This window comes from Puntigrus tetrazona, chromosome 16 (genome assembly GCF_018831695.1).
Source record: "Puntigrus tetrazona isolate hp1 chromosome 16, ASM1883169v1, whole genome shotgun sequence".
Lineage (NCBI taxonomy): Eukaryota > Metazoa > Chordata > Actinopteri > Cypriniformes > Cyprinidae > Puntigrus > Puntigrus tetrazona.
This window is the reverse complement of record NC_056714.1, coordinates 15,693,714-15,719,017: the sequence shown is the minus strand read 5'-3', so window position 1 is coordinate 15,719,017 and position 25,304 is coordinate 15,693,714. Positions and strand designations below refer to the sequence as shown.

The 25,304-nt window shown below is 39.2% G+C and overlaps 3 protein-coding genes across 4 annotated transcripts; 2 read left to right on the top strand and 1 right to left on the bottom strand.

Annotated features, from left to right (window-relative positions):
* Window positions 1–1,131: 1,131 nt before the first annotated feature.
* On the bottom strand, window positions 1,132–11,467 carry ywhabl (tyrosine 3-monooxygenase/tryptophan 5-monooxygenase activation protein, beta polypeptide like). 2 transcript variants are annotated; one of them, XM_043261583.1, is made up of 6 exons: window positions 11,311–11,467; window positions 8,968–9,273; window positions 5,446–5,569; window positions 2,864–3,027; window positions 2,668–2,763; window positions 1,132–2,214 (listed from the first exon to the last, which is right to left on the bottom strand). In XM_043261583.1, the coding sequence occupies exons 2-6, from the start codon at window positions 9,259–9,261 to the stop codon at window positions 2,155–2,157; spliced, it is 738 nt and encodes a 245-aa protein (XP_043117518.1). In that variant the 5' UTR covers window positions 9,262–9,273; window positions 11,311–11,467; the 3' UTR covers window positions 1,132–2,154. The 2 variants fall into 2 exon arrangements, with proteins under 2 accessions (XP_043117518.1, XP_043117519.1); XM_043261584.1 differs by lacking the exon at window positions 11,311–11,467 and adding an exon at window positions 10,904–11,180.
* A 3,370-nt stretch (window positions 11,468–14,837) lies between these two features.
* Window positions 14,838–19,285, top strand: LOC122360743 (serum paraoxonase/arylesterase 2-like). The gene is made up of 9 exons (XM_043261581.1): window positions 14,838–14,996; window positions 15,205–15,275; window positions 15,513–15,568; window positions 15,659–15,824; window positions 18,025–18,151; window positions 18,245–18,445; window positions 18,539–18,620; window positions 18,769–18,897; window positions 19,079–19,285. The coding sequence occupies exons 1-9, from the start codon at window positions 14,920–14,922 to the stop codon at window positions 19,238–19,240; spliced, it is 1,071 nt and encodes a 356-aa protein (XP_043117516.1). The 5' UTR covers window positions 14,838–14,919; the 3' UTR covers window positions 19,241–19,285.
* A 3,127-nt stretch (window positions 19,286–22,412) lies between these two features.
* On the top strand, window positions 22,413–25,254 carry LOC122360744 (serum paraoxonase/arylesterase 2-like). The gene is made up of 9 exons (XM_043261582.1): window positions 22,413–22,538; window positions 22,767–22,837; window positions 23,109–23,164; window positions 23,284–23,449; window positions 23,643–23,769; window positions 23,857–24,057; window positions 24,189–24,270; window positions 24,461–24,589; window positions 24,760–25,254. The coding sequence occupies exons 1-9, from the start codon at window positions 22,462–22,464 to the stop codon at window positions 24,919–24,921; spliced, it is 1,071 nt and encodes a 356-aa protein (XP_043117517.1). The 5' UTR covers window positions 22,413–22,461; the 3' UTR covers window positions 24,922–25,254.
* The last annotated feature ends 50 nt before the right edge of the window (window positions 25,255–25,304 follow it).

Sequence of the window (25,304 nt, the reverse complement as noted above, 5' to 3'; positions counted from 1 at the left end):
GCTGTTCATTTTGTATATATTATAATGGTCACTTAGCTGTTTTTGCCTCTTTTGTGCAATATTCAACAAAAAGATATAAAAAGATGTTAGCAAAGAATGGCCAGTAACCTTGACTCACTCTTCTGACACGTTTTTTTAAATGAACATCTCTTTGGTCTGAATAACCTAATCCTGAGAGTCTGGTGTGTAACGGAGTACAGATGTTTACTGACTAGATTTTCCTTTCAAGAGGGTGTAGATGTAGTTTCAATACACTAATATTTTGTTGCACAAAACCTTATGCCTTGGGCCTCTGAATTATTGTGGACAAAGGAGATGAAATCCGATGATCTCAAAGCATCTCTTTGTGTTGCACTTCTTTTGGGACTTTTTCAACAAAGTAACGTACATGTGTACACACACACACACACACACACATTTAAAATATTATAACATTTCAAAAGATTGGGGTCTTTAATGCACTCATTTGATAAAAAAACCAAAAAAATGAAATACACCAATATTGCAAAATGTTAATTACTAATAAAATCATTTGTAACATTTCAAATTTTGATTAACTTTTAAAGGTTATATTTTTTCCATTACAATTTATTTTACTTATTGTGCTAAAAAAAATATGTAAAAAAAATAAATAACTGACCACAAACTTTTGAACTGCTGCTGTCATTTTTACCTGATGACTATCATTTAAATCACATTATTCATTTAAGAATGTATTCGATACCCATTTTACGTAAATCTAATATGTGAGCATGGACCACAAAACCATGTGTCAGTTTTTCAAAACTGAGATTTATTCATAATCTTAAACCTGAAAAAAATAAGCTTTCCGTTGACGTATGGTTTGTTTCAACTATTTCTATAATCTGAGGGTGAAAACCCCCCAAACATAAATAATTGTCCAAATGAAGTTCTTAGCAAAGCATAAGCATATAAGGCATATTACTAATCAAAAATTACATTTTGATATATCCGTGGTAGGAAATTTATATTAATGTATTTTTGGCTATTGCTACAAATATGCTCATGCAACATAAGACAGGTTTTGTTGTCCAGGGTCACATATGGTCAGACACATTACACTTAAACTAAAATAACAATAAAAAGAAAAAACACGACATGGTAAAATCATTGTGTTAAATTATTTTTTTAATCCACTTACATGAAATTACATATTTTCCCTCCAAATAACATTTATGCTTGGGTGTTCTGTATGAAAATTCCAGAGACATGACACAAAGCTAGCCAGCCCGACAATACTCCCTTTCCTCCCCATATTAACTACTTCATAGCCACATGCAAATTAGGCAAGTATCAAAAGAAATGAATGGAAAAAAGGAGAAAAATTAAAAAAAAAACATTTACTGGAGAGCTAAATCACACTAGTTTTTCCTACTGCTCTGCTTGTACAGTCATACAGTAACAGTATCAAGCAATATGTGCTCTTTGTTCTTAGGGTCCTCTATACCTCGTAATTAACAGGGAATAAGTAAATGCCTTTTGCTGGGCACCAAATGCCTGGAATAAGAAACTTAAAAGTGACAATAAATGGAATGTAACTTCTTTTTCGCCCATCATTTTGCAGGACGCGCGAGAGCGAGCAGTTCACTGTATGACGCCGCTGTTGCTCTTTTCCTAGCTAAAGACTAGCACTGCTATCCTCACCTCTACTCGAAGACAAGGGCTGTTTATAATGCAGACGCTTAAATTGCAGGTGTACATAATGACCATGACAAATGACTCCTTGAAAGAGATTTACATACAGTATACGAATAACAAAAGGGTTTAAACTTGCAACTTTGCATGAGCTGAGAACTTGCCTCACCCGCATACCTTCCGCGCTAATGCGACAACCTAGAGCTCCCCACGGAGAAAACAAGGTTAACAGCAGACAAACCTCATCCCCTCCCGGTCCCCCGCCTCCGGGCCGCATCCCGACGCCCACCCACCCCTATTTAACCCCTCCCACCCACCTCCCGTTACACAAATCCTTAGAAAAAAACCCCCACAATGACAGGGAAGGAAGAAAGCAAGGAAGGCGCGAGAGTAAAAGAACTAAAAGAGACAGAAGTCGACGATGAGGTGGTCTCAGTGTTGATGGTGAGCTGGAACGATGGCAGGTGAATAACAGGGGAAGGACGGACAGAGCGAGACTCAGTTTTCCCGGCCCTCCTCGGTGTCCTCGCCGTCGCCCTGGTTATCTGAAGTCCACAGCTGCGAAACGGAGGAAAGGACACTAGTCACTCATCAGTTCGAACACCTTAACATCTGCTCCTAGTTAGCTTTCTTTTAAGCTCGGATAAGTATAAACATCACCTAAATAAAGGTGTTTATATCCTATAGTTACATTATATATAAGCTATACCAATATTGTTGGAATCAGAACAATTTATTGCAGGTGATTAATAATGAAACAATGACGATCAATAAAAATTCACTCTGACTTTAAAAGAAAAAGAAAGAAGAAAGAAAGAAGATTTAAAAACAGCAGATTATAACTCCAGCAAATGTTCCCAATAAACAATGTTATCGTCAGCTGGTGTGAACACTAATAGCTAGGCGTCCTCTGTGTGAACGGGCCTTAAATCTTTAGTTACTAAATATTAACTAGACTAAATTAACATGGTAAACGGTCTTAATTTAACCTGCTGTTAAACAGACACTCACTGTCAAATTGTCCCGCAGTAGCTGCATGATCAATGTGCTGTCTTTGTATGACTCTTCATTCAGTGAATCAAGCTCTGCAATGGCCTCATCAAAAGCCTAGGAGAAACAGATCAACCAACCGACATTTAGATGAAATAATTGTTCTCTTCTATGTTGTTTATTAGCCTGTGTGCGTGTGGGTGTGTGTTAACCTTACCGTTTTGGCAAGCTTACAGGCCTGGTCGGGCGCGTTGAGAATCTCGTAATAAAATACGGAGAAATTGAGAGCAAGGCCCAGACGAATGGGGTGTGTGGGCTGCATCTCTGCCTTGCTGATTTCAAAGGCATCCTTGTAGGCCTCCTGTGAACTGCCAATGATAGCTGGAGATACAAAGAGAAAATTGTGTGAATGTAATTGAATATTTATAAGATTTGATGATATAGGCTTATATAGGACAACATAATAGGCTTAAAAATAAATAAAACATTTCGTAACCGTTTATATAATGACTACCATTTCAACAAAACTGAACTATGACTTGAAATTTCAATTTAAACTTTGCACGCTCACATTGTGCACAGAATATTTAAACTTGAGTACAGTTTGTTTTATATTGGTTTATTCAATTTTGAATCAATTCAAAAAGTAAAATGAAATGAGGCTTAAGCAACAAAAAAAAAAGTCTTTTCAGCTGATATGAACAAACACTTCTTGCTGTGAACAAATTCAATTATTTTTTTCCACTAGGTGGCGTTAAAGCACAAACTTTCCGGTTGGGACAGTTTTAGTAAAAAAAAAAAAAAAAAAAAATTCTAAAGCTTAGCACTAAGCACTTTTAATATTACATTTAATAAATAAATATAAAGAGGAGAAATTGAGTTATTCTGATCAACCACCTAAAGATTTTTACTTTACAAAACTATTTTACCTATTTAAATCATCTCAAATTATTATTATTTTTTTTACTAGCGCTTCCATCCTACACTCTCAGAAATAAAAGGTACAAAATCTGTCACTAGGGCGGTACCTCTTTAAAAGGTACACTTTTTGTACCTATCAGGATTAAACAATTGAACCTGTATTTCTGAGAATGTACTGCAATCACCAACTGTAAAATTGATTTCAGGTTATAAATACATTTTTTTAATCCATCCAGGCAAGTTTACAGAGGCACTCTGCTTTCGCTATGTGTAACCCATGACTTAGACACGAAGACCCACACCTGTTTCTATTTTGATTGTACTCTGCTTCTAGCATCTCTTAATAAACCGCAAGATCTTCAGATATAAGACTTTACATCACGTAGGGCCTTTCAGTCAACACCATTTCTACCAAGAGTACAGAGAGTACTAAATATCTGATGGCGTTGAGTGAGAAACGACCACATCAACAACAAAAAAAGATTATATTCCATTTCCTTCTTAACAAGACGGAACAGGAATCCGACAAGCTGTGAAGCGGCTCTGGAGCTCCGCCCACGCACAGGCTCTCATTCATTCAGTGAGGTGGACGCACATGTCTGCACCTGTTCCAATGAAGGAAGGAAATCAGACCGCTAACCATTTCCCCTGTAGGCCTAAAGACCCTCCTTTTATTATTTCTTCTCCCTCTCTTTCCCATAACCGAATCCTAAAGCCACACCCAGAGAGCCTGTCAACCTCCTGGCACAGGAAGACTGCCGCATGATTCTTCCTGTTATGCACACCGCAGTCCTACCAAGACAGACAATGGAGAGCAAACCATTTCAAGGTTTATATAGTATCTGCTTTAAATAGAACCCGCCTGTGAACAGAGAGTCTGGTAATCACCTAAAACTACAACTGAAACCTTTAGGGTCAGTAGATATATACATTTGTTTGTTTGTTTATTTTTAAGTCCTGTGCTCATCAAGGATGCATTTATTTGATCAAAAATACGTAATTGTTTTATTGTGAAAAATTGCTACGATTTAAAAAACTAATATCTTCTATTTAATACCATTTAAATGTCATTTAATGCTGTGGCAAAGCCGAATTTTCAGCATCGTTACTCCATTATTCAGTCTGGCATGATGCTTAAAATCATTCTTATATGCTGATTTTTGCGTATTATGGAACCATGACAATCTCTTCTGGATTTTTAGAAGAACAAAATTGTATTAAAGAATAGCATTTATTTTACAGAAACATTTTCCTGCCACTTTTGATCAAATAAATGCTGAAATGAAAGCATTCATTACTTCATAAAAAAAAAAAAAAAAAAAAAAAAAAAAAAAAAAAAGATGAATGGAGTTTATGAATGGGTCAAAAAAACAACAAAAAAAAACAAAACACCCAGACCCTCTTACTTCCTCTCAAGCTTGGCTTCGTGTCAACATTTTGCGGAAGCGTTACATTTTTAGCAGAAGTTAGAGCGTTCAGAGGCAGATGGTGGAGACTAGTCACTACCGCAGCTTTGAGAGCCGCGCTGCATTGTTCAAATGCCTACATGATTAACTAGCTAACACAATCTGACATTGTTAACCGGATTTAACGATATAAGGAGCTCCAGGGGGTGCTAGACATCCATCTCCATCTTTCTAATACATTTAAATATACAAAATTCACTTCTATCATTTAATTGAACAAAGAATATCTTTTGTTTACAGTCATGTCAATGAAATCCAAAACAAACAATTCTGCACCAAGTAACTTTCAATTTAAGGCCCAAAAATGGGAGAAAAATAAAAAGTCCTATTGGTTTGAATTGAACAATCTGAGTGAGTTATTGGATGAAGTTTTCCTTTAAATTTTAAGGATAGACTTAAGAGAATGGCTTACAGCTTTTCTCCTCTCCCACAGCCACCTCCGCTAAGTAGCGAAAGTAATCGCCTTTCATTTTCAGATAGAAGACTTTACTTTCAGCAGGGGTCGCTTTTGGGATGAGGTACTTGTCCAGAAGAACCTGTGAGACACAGACAAAAGGAGAAAAATCCATATTAGCGTTTTGTCGAAGAGTTTCATGTCCTGGTTTCAGTGTGGTAGTAAGAAAAGGAGGGGAAGTAGTCCAGAGTGGAACAAGAGTCAACAGTAGTATAGAGATGAACAGATAAGATAGAGCTCTGTAAAACTCGTTTGACGGCACGCCGTTACAAAAAGAGGCCCAGGTGAAACCATGAAACCTCTCGAGCAAAAGGAGTCCAGCACTGAGATGCCATTTAGAGTAAACACCCTTCACACTAAAAGACCCTTTACTTAGTCCCAACAATGTGGTTTCTAGAATTTCAGCATTCTGGGCATTTTTAGACAACAACCTTGAGTTGCCTTTAGGGTTGACAGAGGCCCGACGGCTCGAGGCAGGACTGCAGTTTCACAGATGCTTCTGAGACTTTGTTGAGGGGAGAGAGGGAGGGAGGGAGGAAGGGGAGAATGGGAAAATTGACTATGCTGTGTGAGCTAGAGCTTGTGGAACTAGGTCATTGAGCTTGCTGGGCTTGTTCACAGCTCGACTGGCCTGATTGTAGCCACCCTACAGAACCACAGGCTTGTGGCTTAAATTTTCCAACGACGACCTAACAGACTACCTTAAAGATGGAGGAAGTTTTATTGCAGCAAACTGATTCTGTCAAGGTCACGCTAATAAATATGGAGCACACGTGTTCTCGCCTCAAACGTCTGTGACCTTGATCACATCAAGGGTCAAAATCACAGGACTTCATAGGTGCAAAATGCGCATGGACTTCCGTAATCCGAGAAATCATTTAGGCATTTCAATTAAAACTAGTAACTTAACCTTGTTAAGTCAATTGTCACTGATGAACCAATGACCTACTTGTGCTTTTAATGGTGGGGGGTAATGCACGGCATCAGAACGCAATTCCATAATGTAGCCCTAAAGCTGACAGATACACAGTTAAGGGTTTGCATAACCATCTGCTTCTCCAGTCTTTATCAAGTCAAGACATGTGGATGGGAGATCGCAGCAGCTTGCGTCAGGTGAGCGGTTTTATCTTTTCATTTGGTGTGTAAATAGTGACAAAGTGTGAGCTGCCAACTGCCACTCACCTCCTCTGCAATATTAAACAATATGAAGCTACATTAACAGGGTTTTTTTTAATCCCACTGTCTATTGTCAGTGCAGTGATGTATGAGAGTCACTTTCAAATCAAGATTTTTCCAAATCTGTGTGACCTTTGTAAAATCTGTGTGGGGAAATCGTCCATTCCCATGCAAAATTCCCATTTGCTTGGATTGCTATTGAAATGATTGAAGTTCGCCTGATTACAAAAAGCTGTAATCATGATTTAATTTAACTATGTCAAACACCATTTCTTAACATACAAAAAAAAATTAAAAATTAAAGAGCAACAGCCCTCCCATGGTAACTTCTCTGAAATGGTTAAGAACAGTGTCCTAACCGAGAGCGAGCACATTTATCTGTCACTACATTTCTACTGAACCAAACCCATTCCTTTGGTATTATCACAAAACGTTTAATAAATCCTACACGACAAATAAAAAACCTCACTGAAGTAAATAAAGCATGGTTTTTGCATTAGGAGTGTGAAAACCGAGATACATGTTCATGTACTTTGCTAATTGGCTGCGATTGTGTCGCACTGCATGGCATTTGTGCTTTCTGCACTTTCTGCTAAAAAAATCTTGTCCCATCATGTCTGTGTAGGACACACAGTAAGGGTTTCAAACTACTAAATCAACATTATGTAATACGTTGGAATTCACATGACATCATAGTCTCGTTTCATTCTCCAAAATGCAAAAGCAGCGAAAGTAAAAAGCCCTTTTGGCTGTAATGTGGAGAGCTACAGGTCAGTGGCCCAAAAAACAGGAGCTCAGCTGCTGTCATTATGGGATTAGAGGTGACTCAACCTGTGCGGTAACACAGCTCTGTGGCCTTCAGCCACTTTCATGCCATGTGCACACAACGTCAATTTATCCCCTCCTTTCAAACACATCAGGAAGCCTGGCCAAAATACCTATGCTACTTAGGTTTGAGCTCATCGTCACCAGGACCTGAGGAAGAAGAAAGAGAAGAAAACAAATACTGTCCTAATGAAAAGTCGTGCTCATCTACAAGCAGCTGTAAGTGTTGTACTGTGCCCATGTTTGGTCCACAACCACAGCCATCCTCATGCTCTCTGGAGGCCTCTTCACTTCCCACACCTCATTACATAGCCTCTTCTCTCCCACCAAAGCAGCTGCTAAAAGCTAATTAGCAGCCTCTCTCACTTACTCAGACATTGGCCAAAGCCTCGGAGTGAGTGTGTTTCTCAGGGGACTTCGCTTATGGCTTACTGAGTTGAAGTGGACTTAAAACTCACGTCTTCTGTAACGTTCAAAGACTTGGTGATATGTTTCTTGCACAACTCAGTGTTTTTTTTTAATCAACGGTTGAACTCACTCAGTCTAGTGGCACAACTGCAAAAAACAGGCAAGTTAATAAAACAAAAAGGTTTTTTAATTACTAATGCATATTTTTATCTTTTTACTTTATACTGGGGTGTGTTTTGACAAGTTTTTATTTTTTTTTATTTTTTTTAGAAGTGAATTTATCCATAACCATTTGAGCATGTGTATAAAGGCTCTCACGATAATTCTTATATCCAAAACATTTACAACCAACTTTTCTGTCCTGCTACTATTACTTAAAATGTGCAAGCTATTTAAATGTTAACTGACAAATAAAATAACCAACCCACGTTTTAGCAAATTTACTAAGTCTGAAAAGAGCAACTTTTGATCTACTTATTAATCTATATTACATTGAGAATACTGATAAAAGTCAAAAATCCATTGGATTATGGAAGTGGATTGCTTAGAATGATTCACAATGACTTTAAATTTAGAGACACATTTCACCCTAAATTCAAATAATCACAGTGAACCCACTTTCTGTGTATGACCTGGTTTAAAGGCATTAGACCAGCTGAAGTCTGAATGTTCTAGCTTTTTAATATTTCTAATTCTGTGTTTATGAACTTCATTACGTAGTGTCTATGGAATGTGGATTCCACGCTATACAGAATCTATATAAAAACGGCTAAAACAGAAGTTAAATAGACCCTGACCCATTAAATCTGTCAACAGGACTACAATAACCGTCCCAAGGTAAGGACACCTGTGCATGCGTTGGAACAAATGAGATCAGGCCTGGACTAATAGGCTTGGCTGAAAGAGGGCCTTTGCTCATGATGAGTAATTAATGCAAGCAGGATTATCAACTTACGTTACCCACCAACACTTGGAATAAAGAAACAGGGACAAGAGCAAATGTGCGTATATTGTGCGTATCTCTAAGTCAGAATAAAAACGATTGGATTATCTCAGTTGTAAGATCCTTACCAGTACGTCATTGCAGATCTCCTTCAACTCCTTCTCGATCTTTTCCCGATATTCCTTGACCATTTGCTGCTTCTTATCGCTGCCCTCCGTCTTCTGCTCGATGCTGGAGACCACTCTCCAGGAGGAGCGGCGGGCACCCACCACGTTCTTGTAAGCCACCGAGAGCAGGTTGCGTTCCTCGTTAGACAGTTCAATGTCACCCTCAGTGACGGACTTCATAGCGGCTGCCATGTCATCATAGCGCTCTGCCTGCTCGGCCAGCTTGGCTTTTTGCACTAGCTCGCTCTTGTCCATGGCTGCTCAGTGCTAGGGGAGAAAAAAAAAAAAAAAAAGAGTCACAGAGTTCACTCAGACACCAAATCTGGTTTATTTAAGGTGTAACGGAGTACTTACGAGCCAACCCTGAAAGGTTAGTTTTAGACCAAACTAATTTAAATCAATTTCAAGAGCTTTGCACAAACCCACACACATACATATTTTATATTTATATATATATATATATATACACACACACACTCACAAATGTGCTGTAACATTCATGTATCTGTTCTTTTTCATTTATTTATTTTTTATTATTGAATATATGCAAGAACACTGGACAATCATCCTTGCGGAAGTGCTGCAAAATTCCACAGCAGTAAATCAATTTTGCTGGCATATCACAGGATGTGCTGCTGTGCTTTTCCTCTTGACAATGCACATTATATAACGCCATGCATATTACATAAAATACGTAAAAAATGTATAACATCGTTTTCGTGATTACGCAACAGAAAATCTACAACAAACGGTCAGATAGGTGCTATCTGCCCGTGCCATTACTTTCATCTAAATTACGGAAAGCCTTTAGTTTCATATCAAAAAGTGAAAGCAGAAGAGAAACGGAAGGAAACAAAAAGCACTTTCCAAACATCAAACGATGTGATCAAAAATACTAGATGCCAATCTTGCACACAGCAAAAGGAAAAAAGAAAGTTATACCGTAAGTATTTTCCCTCCGGGGTCGCATTACAGTGCGAAGAAATATGCGGATGTGCTGTTCTCGACAACCACGCCCAGTTCCCATAGCTACCCATTCACGCGCTTTACATATTGTGTCTTAAAGGGATAGTTCACCATCAAAAAAAAAAAAAAGAACATTCTGTCATCTTGAATTCAACCTCGTGGCTTTCCAAATTACTTTCTTTCTTCCGTGGACCACCAATAGCGAGAGATTCAATCACCATTCATTTTCATTGTATGAGGGGGAAAAAACATGCTTAATGTTCGTCAACGGTGACTGAAGCTGTCAGTCCGCCAAACTGAACGCGTTCCACGAAATACTGTAAAACGTTTTTTCAAACATAATGTCGAGTAAAAAAAATTGGGTGAACTATCCTTTTCGAGGTTGCCATGCGCTAAAACACCCGTCGCTGTCTCACTAGGTGACTTGCTGACTACACAAAGCTTAACCAACAATATCAGACTAACTTACAGCTGTGGGACTTATTAGGAATGTTTCGTTGTGCAGTGCACACAAAAAAAAACAGCGCTGCTCCGCAATACATCGAATGTGCCCAGCTAAAATGTCACGGTGACATATTTTACCGCTGCTTTCAGATTAAAAGCAAGTTAGCTTGTTGGCTAAGCCGTATGATGAAGGAAGGTCTGCCCTGCCCATCTCCACGGCTGACTGACCTCACAGAGGGGGAAAAAAACCCCGCTGCTTTCTGTAATGTCAAGACACCACCAATGCGTTTTTGATGATTTGCGCGAATTCTGCGTGTCGATAAAAGCGATAGAGCAAACGGAGGCGATGTGTGTCAGGCGGGTCTCTCGATTACAACGCATGCTGGAAGCTCGTTTGATAATATCAACCGAATAACGTTTCCAGAAACCATCGAAGATAGAGAGAGCAGCTTTTACATTTGTTAGCATAACAGGAAAAAGTAGTTACCTGGATGTGGCAGGATTGAGGGCTGAGACAAAAAAGGCTTCGGCTTGTTTTAGCAGCGAAAATACACCGAAACACTATTTTTTCACAAGGACACACACGGAAAACGGCAAGGGATGAACAGATTGTGATCTAAACTACACAACGAGTCACTTTAGCCGTAAATTTTAACTGAAAGCTCGACAACATCACATAACGTATCAAGAGGAAGAAACAAAAAGGGGCGGCCTAGATCTGCCAAGCAAAGGCTTATTGTTCATTTTCAGCACGTTAGCATCAGTAGCTATTCAGTCCCGTGTGCCTAGCGTCGTCCATCGCCGTTTGCGTTTCTTTTCTCGGCGCGAATGATAAAACGGCAAAAACGGGAGCAATGCGCATGGAACGTACCCCGATCTGGTGGATTCTCTTACCTGAGTGTCTGGGAATAACGACGGTCCTGTTGGAGCTAAGCTAACCGCGGCTCACAGCTGATTCTCACGGCTGTCGGGCTAATCCACGGGGTTTCCCTCCAATCAGACCAGCCCCAGGAGCCGAGACAAGGCTGGGCCACGTGACGTCAAAGGTAACCAAGGCGACGGCTGACTTCAAGTTGTCTGTGATTGCACGAGAGCCAGTTCGTGATTCAGTGGTGCACCATTTTCCCTCCACTTTTCCTTCCATGTCCTCAGCCCTTGTGTTTCCATAAATTATGTCACCAAGGTCTTCCCGCTTAGACTACGTTTCATTGTGATAATATGACGATTAACTCTAAAATCAACGCGAAGTGTATTATTATCTTCGTAGTATCGCGATGAGTCGGTTTGATCCATGTTTACAAGTGTGCACATGAATTAAGATGGTTGGATAGCAAGCGAATGACAAACGTGACCCTAGACCACAAAACCAGTCATAAGTAGCACGTAGCATTTGTAGAAATAGGCAACCATACACTGTATACACGGTCAAAATGATCCTATTTTCTTTTATGCCAAAAAAAAAAAAATAATAATTATGATAAGTAAAGATCGTGTTCCATGAAGATATTTTGTAATTATCCTACCTTAATATACCAAAACAATTTTTTTAATTTTATTTGAACTTCATTTGGCGTTGTTTTTAATATTTAATCTTTTTTTGCACGCTCATATTCCAGATTTTTAAATAGTTGTATCTGCTCCAAACAAACCATACAACGTGATATAATGGTTTATATTCTCATGGTTTTGTGGTCCAGGGTCACAAATATTTTAGAAAATTGCTTAATGAGGCCCCTCACGTAAATAGTGCCTCAAATTGTGTTATTAAAACTATAATGAATATAAAAACCTGGTTACATTTTTTTCAGCTGGACCATGAGAAAGTATTTCTATTTGCAACTATGCAGCTGAAAATATTTCTTTTTTTCTTCTGTAAAACTGTGGAATGGCGATTGTAAAGAGACCATCGTGAGCAAAATTAGAACACAGACCATACTGAGCTTGCTTGGTGGAAGAGGAGCTATTTCCGAGCTACTCCAGTTTGTTTCCATGGGGAATGAGTCTATTTTCTACGTTGTCACATGTCCTCCCATCAGATATGAATTCAGTAACCTATTTCGGGGCAAAACTCTGTATTATTGGTGCAAGTTAAATCCACAGTGAGAACGAAGCACTTGTGCAACCAGTGTGTGTGCTAACAAATGTAACAGCAGTTTCATTTGAATGTGAACAGTGATTACCGCGTGTGCTGTGTAACTAGCAGGGCAGGTTTTTCAGTTTTCTTAAAGCCACACCCCAGTACAACACTCAGAGCCTGACAGTTCAAAGTAACTTGAGAGTCACACACTTAGGTAAGCCGTGGCTTCTGCAAAGGGTGTAGATGCCTTTTCTAGAAACGCTTCTGTAGCTTGCTATTGTCAGAGGCATAGTTTACTTAAAAAAGTATTTCACCTTATGCTTATGATATAATGTCTTGATGACAAAAACACAAAGGCTCCTGACACCACCGAACAACGCATTTAAGTATGCTGATTTGCATATAAGTGTTCACAGCTGACAAACATTTGTCTTCTCTTTTGCTGTGGTAAAAGTCCGTCAGACTACATTTGATATTTTTAAAGGAATTGGGCAGGGGTGCCCTGTTATCTCTATACCACTTTTTTTCTCTTATATTATATCATTGTATATATTGTTGATAGAGAAATAAAAAAGACACTATTCGACAATGTCATAGTTAAGGGAAGGTTCAATATCTTGGAATTTTAATTAAAAAGGTAGAGGTTACCCCAATGTTATTTATGCAGCAATGGCTGTACATCTTGCTAAAAAACAATGGAAAAGAAATTGACAAAATATTCATTGACTTCATTCTGAAAAATCGATTAAACACATTATATAAAGAAGACAGTTATTAAGAACTCATATTCAAAGTGTATAATTGTTTATATTGTGTATGTATAATGTTTATTCTTAATTTCATGTATATTGTTTGTCATATACATGTAGTTTGTAATTGAGTGTCCTCATATGAAGCTAAAACAACCAAGTTATGTCTTCAAACTCATTTATTCCAACATATTTTGTTTCATTATCAAACAGTAAATAGTCATGCTACTATTCTCTATACTATGCTACTAGAAATCTTAGTTACTTTACAATGTAAATGCTTTTGGTTAGATGAGATGAAAGGTAAGCAGTGGAAGCAGCATTATTTGTAACATGTTTAAAATAATAATTATGCATTTTTATGGCCTCCTATTAATTGTGGCATGCTATGTATGCAAATAAATTTTTTTAATAATTGTGAATGCATGCTTTATCAGACTAATTTAATTGTTCTTGTTGTTATTCATATTGATATAAGAGGATTAGAAAATTCAATATATGGTGAGTAGTTACAGCAGAAAAGATTTGAAACTAAAATAAATTATTTAAAAAAAACAGTTATTGGGCATGTTATTTGTCAACTACATTACAATGTGGCATTTTATCAAAGTAATTAGTATGCTAAAAATGTACAGTTACATCATGTTGCTGAATGTGGCACCTGCAGGCAAAGAAGCTTCTAGTGCATTGTTAAAATCAGTAGAGGAGAAGGTGCTGTACTGGTTCAAAGAAGTCTACCAGATTTTATTAATATGGATATGGTTCTTGAATTCAAATTCTACTTGCGTATGAGTCTTTAAATCCCCCTTGTTAAGTTTACTTGTTTAGAACTGGATAAAATTACAAATGTATTAATGTATTCATTGTGCTTGATTATATCACCGGTTGGGATTTTTGCTCCACATCATACAGTTTATATAAAGCACTGTGGTAAGCCTGACTGTGACTTTTTCTCGGAAAACACACACAGAAGTATATCACATTTAATCCAATTTTGTCACTTTTAAGCCGGCTCAGAATCTGCTTTAGAGGTTCTGCCATAACTTTAACATTCCACTGATATTGCTGCAAACTTGCTGAGCTATAAATAAAAGGCTGAACCAGTCACAGCACAAATAAATAACACAAATACCTAATTTACAATAGCAAATGGAATTAGTATGAAAATAATATGTAATAGTGCCGACTACTGACCGATCCACGCTACTACAGCGGCATATTGCTTTACAAACGCCCTTTCAATAATAGTCTGCATAAACACATTCTGCGTAAAAAGTGAAACATGTCAAAGTTGGTTTGCACGTTAAATGCATGTTTAGGGGAGGAAAAGCACAACCAGAAACCACGTCCTTGAACGAAACAGCCGTTAATAAAGAAAGCGCAACTGGGTCATATCTGGGAATTAACAAAGTAAAATTAAACAGGAGGTCGACAAATATTACGATGAACAAGCAAAATAAGCAAAAATGAGCAAAACATTTCGGTGTAGATCAGTGTTTTAAAAATTTTTACCAAAAAATAAAAAGAATCACCTTTTGTAAGCACAAATGAAAAAGGGCAGAGGCTAGTAAAGCCATTAAAAAACACCCACAATTGCGCATAAAAAGCGGACATGGCAACACTGAAGGGTTAGTTATATGTTTGTGCGCTAGAGGCAGTGCAAGAGTTTCAGACAGTATGGGTAAGTTAGCAGTTCTCTCGCTGTTTGCTGCAGCTCTTGCGATTTTGATCGGAGAAAGAACCATTACAGTAAGGTTGGTTGATATGTTTGGTTGATAGAATTTATATTTTCTTTGACTTACATGCTGTTCTGATCTTTGCCGCTACTTATTTACATAACTGGGCCTTTTGACATAAAAAAGCCTAAATGTTTTTAATCAGTGTTTATATGTTATTGCACATGGCAATAATCATAGCAGTATAGATTGTATATGACTATATATTGTTTTGTGTTCTTTACAGGCATTCAGTACTTTACTACAGAGAACTTACTCAGAACTACCTTCCAAACTGTCACCACATAGAGGGCATAGGTAAACTCTGGACTGATTGCCATGTTTTCTGGTCACGTGTCATGGACTGAACTTACAAGGCTGGACCTAATGTAGTCTTTTATACAATTATAAATGCATTTTTTTCAAAAAAAGAAAGAAAAAGTATAGTGCTAGTTTTGTACTGTTTTGCTTTTTTCATTTATTCTGTAACTGAGTAAAGAGCGTTTTTGTAATACATTCGAAGAGGCATATGTTTCTGACACTTGTTTTAAACAGAATGTGGGGCTGAAGATATCACAATACTTGAAAATGGACTGGCCTTTCTGAGCACCGTACGTCATAAAACTAAAAGCACCTGGTTATTGAAGTACGCTTAATTAAATACATTTGACCGGTAAGAAAATGCAACTATTTATTCTTAGTGCCTGAAACAACCAGCCTTACCATCCTATTCAGATGACCCTGGGAAGATCTACACCCTGAATCTGTTGGATTCTAAAATGAAAATTAAAGCACTGAACATCAAGGGAGACTTTGACAAGGACTCTTTTAATCCGCATGGAATCAGCCTGTACACGGATGACAAAGGTTTGCCATTTTCTTTCATTAAATGTGTACATAAACAAGAAAAAGTTTATTCCTTTATGAACGGTCTATACTTGATATCTATATCAAATGGTCTATATGTTGATATCACATAATATTACTGTGATGGGCAGAAGAATCACACAACAAGGAGGGCTCAAATTAAAGACCTACAGTATATGTGGGTGGTGAGAAGACAGTGACTTGGTGCTCCAGTGCTTCAAAGTGCTCCTTCTTGGTGTAGTGGGTCCGTGGGTTCTCTGGTGCAGAGATCGGTCACAAGCTGCTGTCTGGGAGAGAGAGAGAGAGAGAGAAGGAGAGGCAGTGTTAGTCCTTTCGCCATGGAGTTGCAGCTCAACACGGCGTTCCTCCATGTGGGGCTTTATAGCCTCTCAGTCTTGGGCTTGGCGGACTCAGATAGGGGACTTGCCAGTAGACTTTCTAGTGGTTTAGGGTCGAGATGTACCGAGCCCTTCCCAGGCGGTCAAGCAGCTCGTCAACACGGGGCATGGGGTAGCCGTTGAACTCGGGGACCTCGTTTAGGCGTCAGAAGTTGTTGCAGCAGCACAGGGTGCCGTCTGGTTTTGAACCATGATGATGGGGCTGGACCATGGACGGCTCAATTACCCCAAACTTCAGCATTTGCTGGATCTCAACCTCTATAGCTTGCAGGCGACCCTCTGGAACACATTGGAGAACTGACCGATCAGGTGATGGAGTTCCTTCTTCTGGGCAGCCAACAGCTACGGGTTGATATCCACAACCACGGACTCGGAGACAGCGAGTGCAGCAACCTGGTCCTCAGTCCCGACCCACTTCTTGAGCAGATTGATGTGGTAGATCTGTACGGCCCTTCGATGGTTGCCGTAGGTGGTAGGTAACAGGGCTGACTCGCTCGGACGAGGACCATGACCCGGTCTCAGGCTGGAACTCCGTGGTTGGACGGCCCGATTGTAGTTGCGCTGCTGGGCGTGCTGGGCTTTGCTCAAATGGTCCCGGACTAGCGGCATGACCCAATCGATTCGGTCCCTCATCTGACGTACGTGTTTGATCACGGTACGATGGGCTGCTGGTTGCTGCTCCCAGCCCTTTTTGTCGACATCCAGGAGCCCCAGAGGTTGACAGCTGAAGCACATAGGGGATCATGAGGCCCCAGTCCCTCCGATCCTCGGCAGCTACTCGTCGCAACATCTGCTTCAAGGTCTTATTGAACCGTTCGACGAGCCTGTCCGGCAGAGCTCAGCCATTAGCCGGGCCATGAAGGGGGTTCCCTGATAGGTCAATATCTCCCTGGGGATGATGAAGCAGCTGAACAACAGGAACAACTCGTGGGCGATGTATTTGGCTGTAGCTTTACACAACAAAAGCGGTCTCTAATTCCCTGGATGTTGTTGGCGATGTCCTGCCATCGGGTGAGAGTGGGCCAGCTCCAGCACATTCTCCACCTTGCAGAGGGAACTTGTCCTGTCCCTCAAGTGCCCTCACTTGTGGCCAGCAGTGTTTCAGGCGGTCATCTTCCTTTTGGGCCCAGGCAAAGGAGCCCCCTTCTGTCACCTCCTGGAAAACATCAAGAAACGGGATAGGATTTCCTCAAGGCTCCCTCAAGGGCTGGCAGGCTGGGTAACAATGGCAAGCAGGCGGTTGAACCCCGGCCAGTATGAGTACGGGAACCGGCAGATCCTTCAGTACCTCCAGTGTACAGGAATCTGGAGCAGCTGCCATGGTGACGGAACGGGCTGGAACTTGTCGAGTATCCCTGTGCACACAAGTAATCGGTAGGAAGGTTTTGCTGTCTAGTCGGGGCCCCAGCACTCGGGGCTGGATGTCAACGTCAGCCACGTTGACGCGGAGAGCGTGCAGTGAGCATTGCCTCATCGTGGTGTGAGGGAGCCGTCGGCCTGCCTACTGGTCACGCGTCGTTCCTGGACCACCGTCCTGGGAAAATGCGGCGCTCTCTCCCCCCAAGCCGCATCCGCCAGCTCGATCCCTTCCACCAGCTCCAGGGTGCTGGTAGGATTCCTCATCCTGACAGCCTGTCAGTGTGTTCGGGGAAGGGCTCATAGGATGCGATCGACGACTACGCACTCTGAACACTTGTCACATTACCTACACACATAAGAAACAGTTATTGTGAAATGTTAAAACTGTATAACAGATGATTGTGAATGAGCATAATAGCATAGAAATTCATCTCTCACTACAGATGGTGCTATATACCTGTTTGTTGTGAATCATCCTCAAGGCAAGGGTCAAGTGGAGATTTTCCAATTTATTGAGGATGAAAATACTCTTCAGTACATCAAGACCATCAAGCATGAACTCCTACAAAAGTATGTGCTCCATAAAACCACAATATTGCTTTAACATACCCTAGACCTATAAAGTATAAATTCCAGTTTATTTAAGTGTGAATGATGTGTTAGTATGAATGATATAGTAGCTGTGGGGACTGAAAGCTTTTATGCCACCAATGATCATTACTTCACGAATGAGATTCTCAAGATGGTGGAGAAATTTCTGTCTTTGTCCTGGTGTGAAGTTATCTACTACAGCCCTCAGACCGTGCAGGTTGCGGCAGGGGGCTTCTTGCTTGCCAACGGCATAAATATTTCTCCAGACAAAAGGCAAGTATCAGGAAAAAGATTTGCAAATGCATATTATCAAAACATTTATTGCATTACTATTACGTTATTAATACAATTAAGATGTCATTTCAGGCATTTGTATGTGGCAGATCTTCTGAAGCACAAAATTGTTGTCTTGGAAATACAGAAAAGCGCTGTATTGTCTCATGTAAAGGTAATTACGGAAATACATTAAATGTTCACCCTTATTTTTTGTGTACTTTACTGTGTTAGCTTTAAATAAAACAATCTCTTTAATCTAATAACAGTAACAACAACCGACTGCTTTTGTTAATATTGTTTTGGTAATTTTTCTTACCCAGGATGTTGTTGTGGGGTCACTCTGTGACAACATTGAGGTGGACCCTGAAACTGGAGATCTGTGGATGGGCTGCCACCCAAACGGTCGTAGTTGGGTACTACAAGATCCAAATGAACCAGTTGGTTCTGAGGTGTGTAAATATATTCAGCATGTTTAAATGTTTGATCTGTGGCCTAGTGTTTACTGCCCATGCTCATATTTGATGTGCTACCACATTTCTTCCGTCTTTCCCCTTTCTCTTTCCACTCTTCATGTCTATTCTTAACTGTGTCTGAGTTACAAATCTGTAACATAACCATGTTCTCCTATAGGTTATCAAGATTGAGAACATCCTCTCTGAAGAGCCCAGGGTGACTCAGGTATATGCAGATGACGGCAGTGTGATTGTTGCTTCTTCAGTGGCAACACCATATGGAGGAAAGCTGCTCATAGGAACAGTTTATCAGAAAGCTCTGATCTGTGACCTTAAGTAGTGTATTTACTGGAAAGAATAAATATTTGCTCAGCTGTTTAAAAGATTTTGTCTGAATAGTGTCATTTTGGAGATTCCATATTTGCAGCACAAAAAAACACAACAAAACGAAGATAAGACCAACTAATAATATATTGGTAATTAACTTAAAATTTCAGCTGCACGTTGTGCAGATACTGTAAAGTAAGAATAATTAATTCACAAAATATTTAGCTTATTTAGCTTTGACAGAGTGCTTGGATTTATTATAGACTCTTCTATACTAGGTATGCAAGCTTAAAGCAAGAGTTAAACTTCAATAGAATCTATATGTTATCAAGTATATGTTCTCAAAAGCAATCAGTTGATCGTGTAAAAATAATATATAACCTATATTGTCAGTTTGTGATGTCCATGCAACACAGAAACCTTACCAACTCTCATGGAAATTAATAACTATTTTATTTAGCCCCACAAACAGGGTCAACCTTTATGTTAAGGCCTAACTAAAAAAAAACATCTTATGTTATGAAAGTAATCACTTTTCTCTGGGTTGACGTTTACTTTAGTGAAATTTACAAACATTATCCTTGTTGACCACACCTTGGCTGGTTTGACAGAAATGTAAAACAAACAAATGCAAAAGCATTTAACCAATAAGAAGAACTAAATTTATGAGCAAAACCAAAAACCACCTGCAATTTACAGGTGCTGGTCATGTAATTAGAATATCAGCAAAAATCAAAAATCTCTTCTGCATTGTTGGGTCTGGCACATCGCATCTTCCTCTTCACAATTAAGGTCATGCCAGTTTGCTGGCCAATTAGGAAAAGGGATACCATGGTCCTTAAACCAGGTACTGGTAGCTTTGGCACTGTGGCACACCTTGGACCTCAGAAAACACAGTGGACCAAGAGGAGCAGATGATATGGCACCCTAAACCATCACTTTGGAAACTTTACCCTGGACCTCAAGCAACGTGGATTCTGTGCCTCTCCTCTCTTCCTCCAGACTCTGGGACCCTGATTTCCAAAGGAAATGCAAAATTGACTTCCATCATAGAACATAATTTTGTACCACTCAGCAGCAGTCCAGTCCTTTTTGTCTTTAGCTCAGGCGAGACGCTTCTGACGCTGTTTGCTGTTCAAGAGTGGCTTGACACAAGGAATGAGACAGCTGAAACCCATGTCTTGCATACGTCTGTGTGTAGTGGTTCTTGAAGCACTGACTCCAGTGCTTTCTGAAAAAACAGAGGTGCTAATAATTGGACCTAAAAACCCCCCATATAATAATCTAGAACACAGCCTATCACTTGATGGCTGCTCTGTTAATTCTTCATCATCAGTTAGGAACCTAGGTGTGCTGTTTGACAGCAATCTTTCCTTCGAAAATCATGTTTCTAGCATCTGTAAAACTGCGTTTTTCCATCTTAAAAATATATCTAAATTATGACCTATGCTTTCAACCTCTAATGCAGAAATATTAATTCATGCGTTTATGACCTCGAGGTTAGATTATTGTAATGCTTTATTGGGTGGTTGTTCTGCACGCTTAATAAACAAACTTCAGCTAGTCCAAAACGCAGCAGCCAGAGTCCTTACTAGAACTAGGAAGTATGATCACACTAGCCCGGTTCTGTCAACACTGCACTGGCTCCCTATCAAACATCGGATAGATTTTAAAATCTTAATTACCTATAAAGCCCTGAATGGTTTAGCTCCTCAATACTTGAGCGAGATCTTATCACATTATAGTCCTGCACGTCCGCTGCGTTCTCAAGACTCTGGCCATTTGATAATACCTAGAATATCAAAATCAACTGCGGGCGGCAGATCCTTTTCCTATCTATCACCTAAACTCTGGAACAATCTCCCTAACTCTGTTCGGGAAGCAGACACACTCTGCCAGTTTAAATATAGATTAAAGACACTTCTTTAATCTTTTTAACTTAGCCTACACATAACACACCAACACACTTTTTATTATTCAAATCCGTTGAAGGATTTTTAGGCTGCATTACTTAGATTTGCTGGAACCAGGAACACTACTCCTAAAATACGATGTACTTGCGACATCGTAAAAAGAATGGCATCTACGCTAATATTAGTCCTGTCCCTTTCTCAATCTGTTTTCACAGTTTGTATCCAGACTAGATGGTGGATCAGCACACAGAGATTATGTTCATCAGAGACCAGAAAACCTAGATGCTCCCGTCGACAGATCACCAGATCCTGATGCACACACACATACACACGCACACGCACACTAAGTCATTTACACTATCTGACACAGCTGCATTTAAAATTGAACTGGAAGTTAAGGTTTTTTTTTTCTCCATTCTGTATGCATGGGGTTTTGTTTCCTTGCCACTGTCGCCTCTGGCTTACTTGTTTGGGGACACTTATCTGCTAGTGATTTAACGTCGAATTGATTACAGAGACCGTCTCTGCATTTAATAAGAAATTGGTCACTCTCGCCATTATACATCCCTGTCATTGTAATCTTCTACATTATACTGTACAGTGCTTTGATGCAACCTGTGTTGTTAAAAGCGCTATAAAAATAAATGATTGATTGATTGACTCCAGCTGCAGTCCACTCTTTGTAAATCTCCCCCACATTTTTGATTGGGTTTTGTTTCACAATCCTCTGCAGGGTGCGGTTATCATTATTCCTTCCCTTCGCCTCTCTATTAATGTGCTTGGGCACAGATCTCTGTGAACAGCCAGCCTCTTTTGCAATGACCTTTTGTACCTTGCCCTCCTTGTGCAAGGTGTCAATGGTTGTCTTTTGGACAACTGTCAAGTCAACAGTCTTTGCCATGATTGTGTAGCCTACAGAACTAGACCCAGAGAACATTTAAAGGTATTTGCAGGTGTTTTTTGAGTCAATTAGCTGATTAGAGAGTGGCACCAGGAGTCTTCAATACCAAACCTTTTCTGAGATACTGACTTTGAGGTTTGCATTAGTTGTCCTTTATAATCATCAAAATTAAAAGACATAAACATTTGAAGTATATCAGTTTGTGTCTAATAAATGAAGTTTCACTTTTGGAATGGAATTAGTGAAATCAACTTTTTGATGATATTCTAATTATGTTACCATTATATGACCAGCACCCTTATGTATCTATATATTATATCTATATGTATCTAAAACTCGCGCATAAAAAGCGGACATGGCAACACTGAAGGGTTAGTTATATGTTTGTGCGCTAGAGGCAGTGCAAGAGTTTCAGACAGTATGGGTAAGTTAGCAGTTCTCTCGCTGTTTGCTGCAGCTCTTGCGATTTTAATCGGAGAAAGAGTCATAACATTAAGGTTGGTTGATATGTCCGATCGATTTTACATAACAATGACTTGCGATTACTTTTTTGAATACCAATCTTTGAAACTATTGTAATAGGCCTAAATGTTTTCTATGACTGCACGCTGTTGTAATCTTTGCTGCTACGTACTGACATATTAATTAGCGTTTGTGCACAATCATTGAACAGCACAATAATCATAAGAATATCTATTATATATGTAGGTTTTTCTTCTCCCTAGGCATGTATCGCTTTCTTACAGAGAACTCAGCCAGAACTACCTTCCTAACTGTCACCATGTAGAGGGTATAGGTAAGTAAGCACTGAATTGATTGCCTTCTTTTCTGGTCACGTGTCAGTTTGCTGCATTAAATTTACTTGGACCTAAGTCGGTGCTGCTTATTAAATTATAATGTGACATTCATATAAATATTTTATTTGTGTAATGTTTTATTTTCATAACTATTTATGTAATTGAGTAAAGAGCATTTAAAAAAGCATATGTGTAGGTCCCTGACAGTGCAAATGCGGGTGTTATGGTAAACAGTATTCTTGTTTGTTTTTTTTTGTTTGTTTAAAACAGAATATGGTGCTGAAGATATCACCATATCTGAAAATGGACTGGCCTTTTTGAGCGCTGTATGTCATAACAAAATCATTACTGTGTAATCTTATGTTAGCAACAGACATTTTTACTATTAATTTGACCATTAAACGCAAACAAAATTGTTAAACATGTTCAAATGAATTAAACATAGGGCTTGAAGTATCCGGGCTTACCATCCTATTCAGATGACCCTGGGAAGATCTACACCCTGAATCTGTTGGATTCTAAAATGAAAATTAAAGCACTGAACATCAAGGGAGACTTTGACAAGGACTCTTTTAATCCGCATGGAATCAGCCTGTACACGGATGAACAAGGTTTGCCATTTTCTTTCATTAAATGTGTACATAAACAAGAAAAAGTTTATTCCTTATTGAACGGCCTATACTTATGTTGATATCACATAATATTACCTACACACATAAGAAGCAGTTATTGTGAAATGTTAAAACTGTATAACAGATGATTGTGAATGAACATAATGGCGTATAAATTCATCTCTCACTACAGATGGTGCTATATACCTGTTTGTTGTGAATCATCCTCAAGGCAAGAGTCAAGTGGAGATTTTCAGATTTATTGAGGATGAAAATACTCTTCAGTACATCAAGACCATCAAGCATGAACTCCTACAAAAGTATGTGCTTCTTTTAAACTACAACATTGCTGTAATGTACAATAAACCTGACGTATAAATTCTTGTTTATTTATATGTATTTGTTAGTGTGAATGATATAGTAGCTGTGGGGACCGAAAGCTTTTATGCCACCAATGATCATTACTTCACGAATGGGATTCTGAAGTTTGTGGAGCCATTTCTGTCTTTGCCCTGGTGTGACGTCGTCTACTACAGCCCTCAGACCGTGCAGGTTGTGGCGGGGGGCTTCTTGATCGCCAACGGCATAAATATCTCCCCCGACAAAAGGCAAGTTTCAGGAAATAAGTCAAGCTTTGTAACTGATAAAAGCACAGCATAGTGTAATATTACCATCAAATCATTATTCCGTAATTGCGTCCTGTTTATATGTTGTTAATGTGATTAACTTGTTATTTCAGGCATTTGTATGTGGCAGATATTCTGAAGCACAAAATTGTTGTCTTAGAAATACAGAAAAGCACTGTGTTGTCTCACGTAAAGGTAAACATCAAACTACGCACAATTTTCACTACTTATTTTATCCCAAACATAACATTTTGAAAATCCGTATAAGTATAGAATTGTAAGTTGTGTTTGCTTCAAACTCAACAAGCATGAAACAATTTAATAGGTTTTTTACTAGTTTTTTTGCTATTACTAATATCACCTGATGGTCCTTTTTCTTACCCAGGAGGTCGATGTGGGGTCACTCTGTGACAACATTGAGGTGGACCCTGAAACTGGAGATCTGTGGATGGGCTGCCACCCAAACGGTCTTAAATGTGTATTTCATGATCCGAATGATCCACCAGGTTCTGAGGTGTGTGAATGTATTGTGTAGTGTTTAGTGCCTGTGCTTAAATATTATGAGCTCTCTTGATTGAGTCCGGCTCACATCACGTTCCCATCTACTTTCTTTTCCCACTATCTCTATGTCTTCTCGGCTATCCCTGAGTTACAAATCTGTAACATAACCATGTTCTCCTATAGGTTATCAAGATTGAGAACATCCTCTCTGAAGAGCCCAGGGTGACTCAGGTATATGCAGATGACGGCAGTGTGATCGTTGCTTCTTCAGTGGCAACACCATATGGAGGAAAGCTGCTCATAGGAACAGTTTATCAGAAAGCTCTGATCTGTGACCTAAAATAGTGAATATACTCGCTTACAGGGAAGAATAGATATTGGCTAAAGTGTTTAAAAGAGTCATTTTAAAGGCAACATAAAACAAAGTAAAGGCCTTTTGTAGGGTAAAATTTGAAAAAATAATCCACACGAAATTTGGCTTAACACAAGCTGATTGGCTTGCAAACACCCTCTACTAAATATGTGTGCTTGAAGTATAACTTGTTTTAGCATCTCACTCGTTTTGATTTGTTCTCATTCAGTAGCTGTCTGACACTTGATTTTAATTTGTTGAGTTGTGTAAAAAATATTCATAAATTTATGATGTACGGTCAACACAAATAAACGTTTACCAACACACTCTCACTGAAACAAGTAATTTGTGCAAATGGACAATAATTACTAATTAG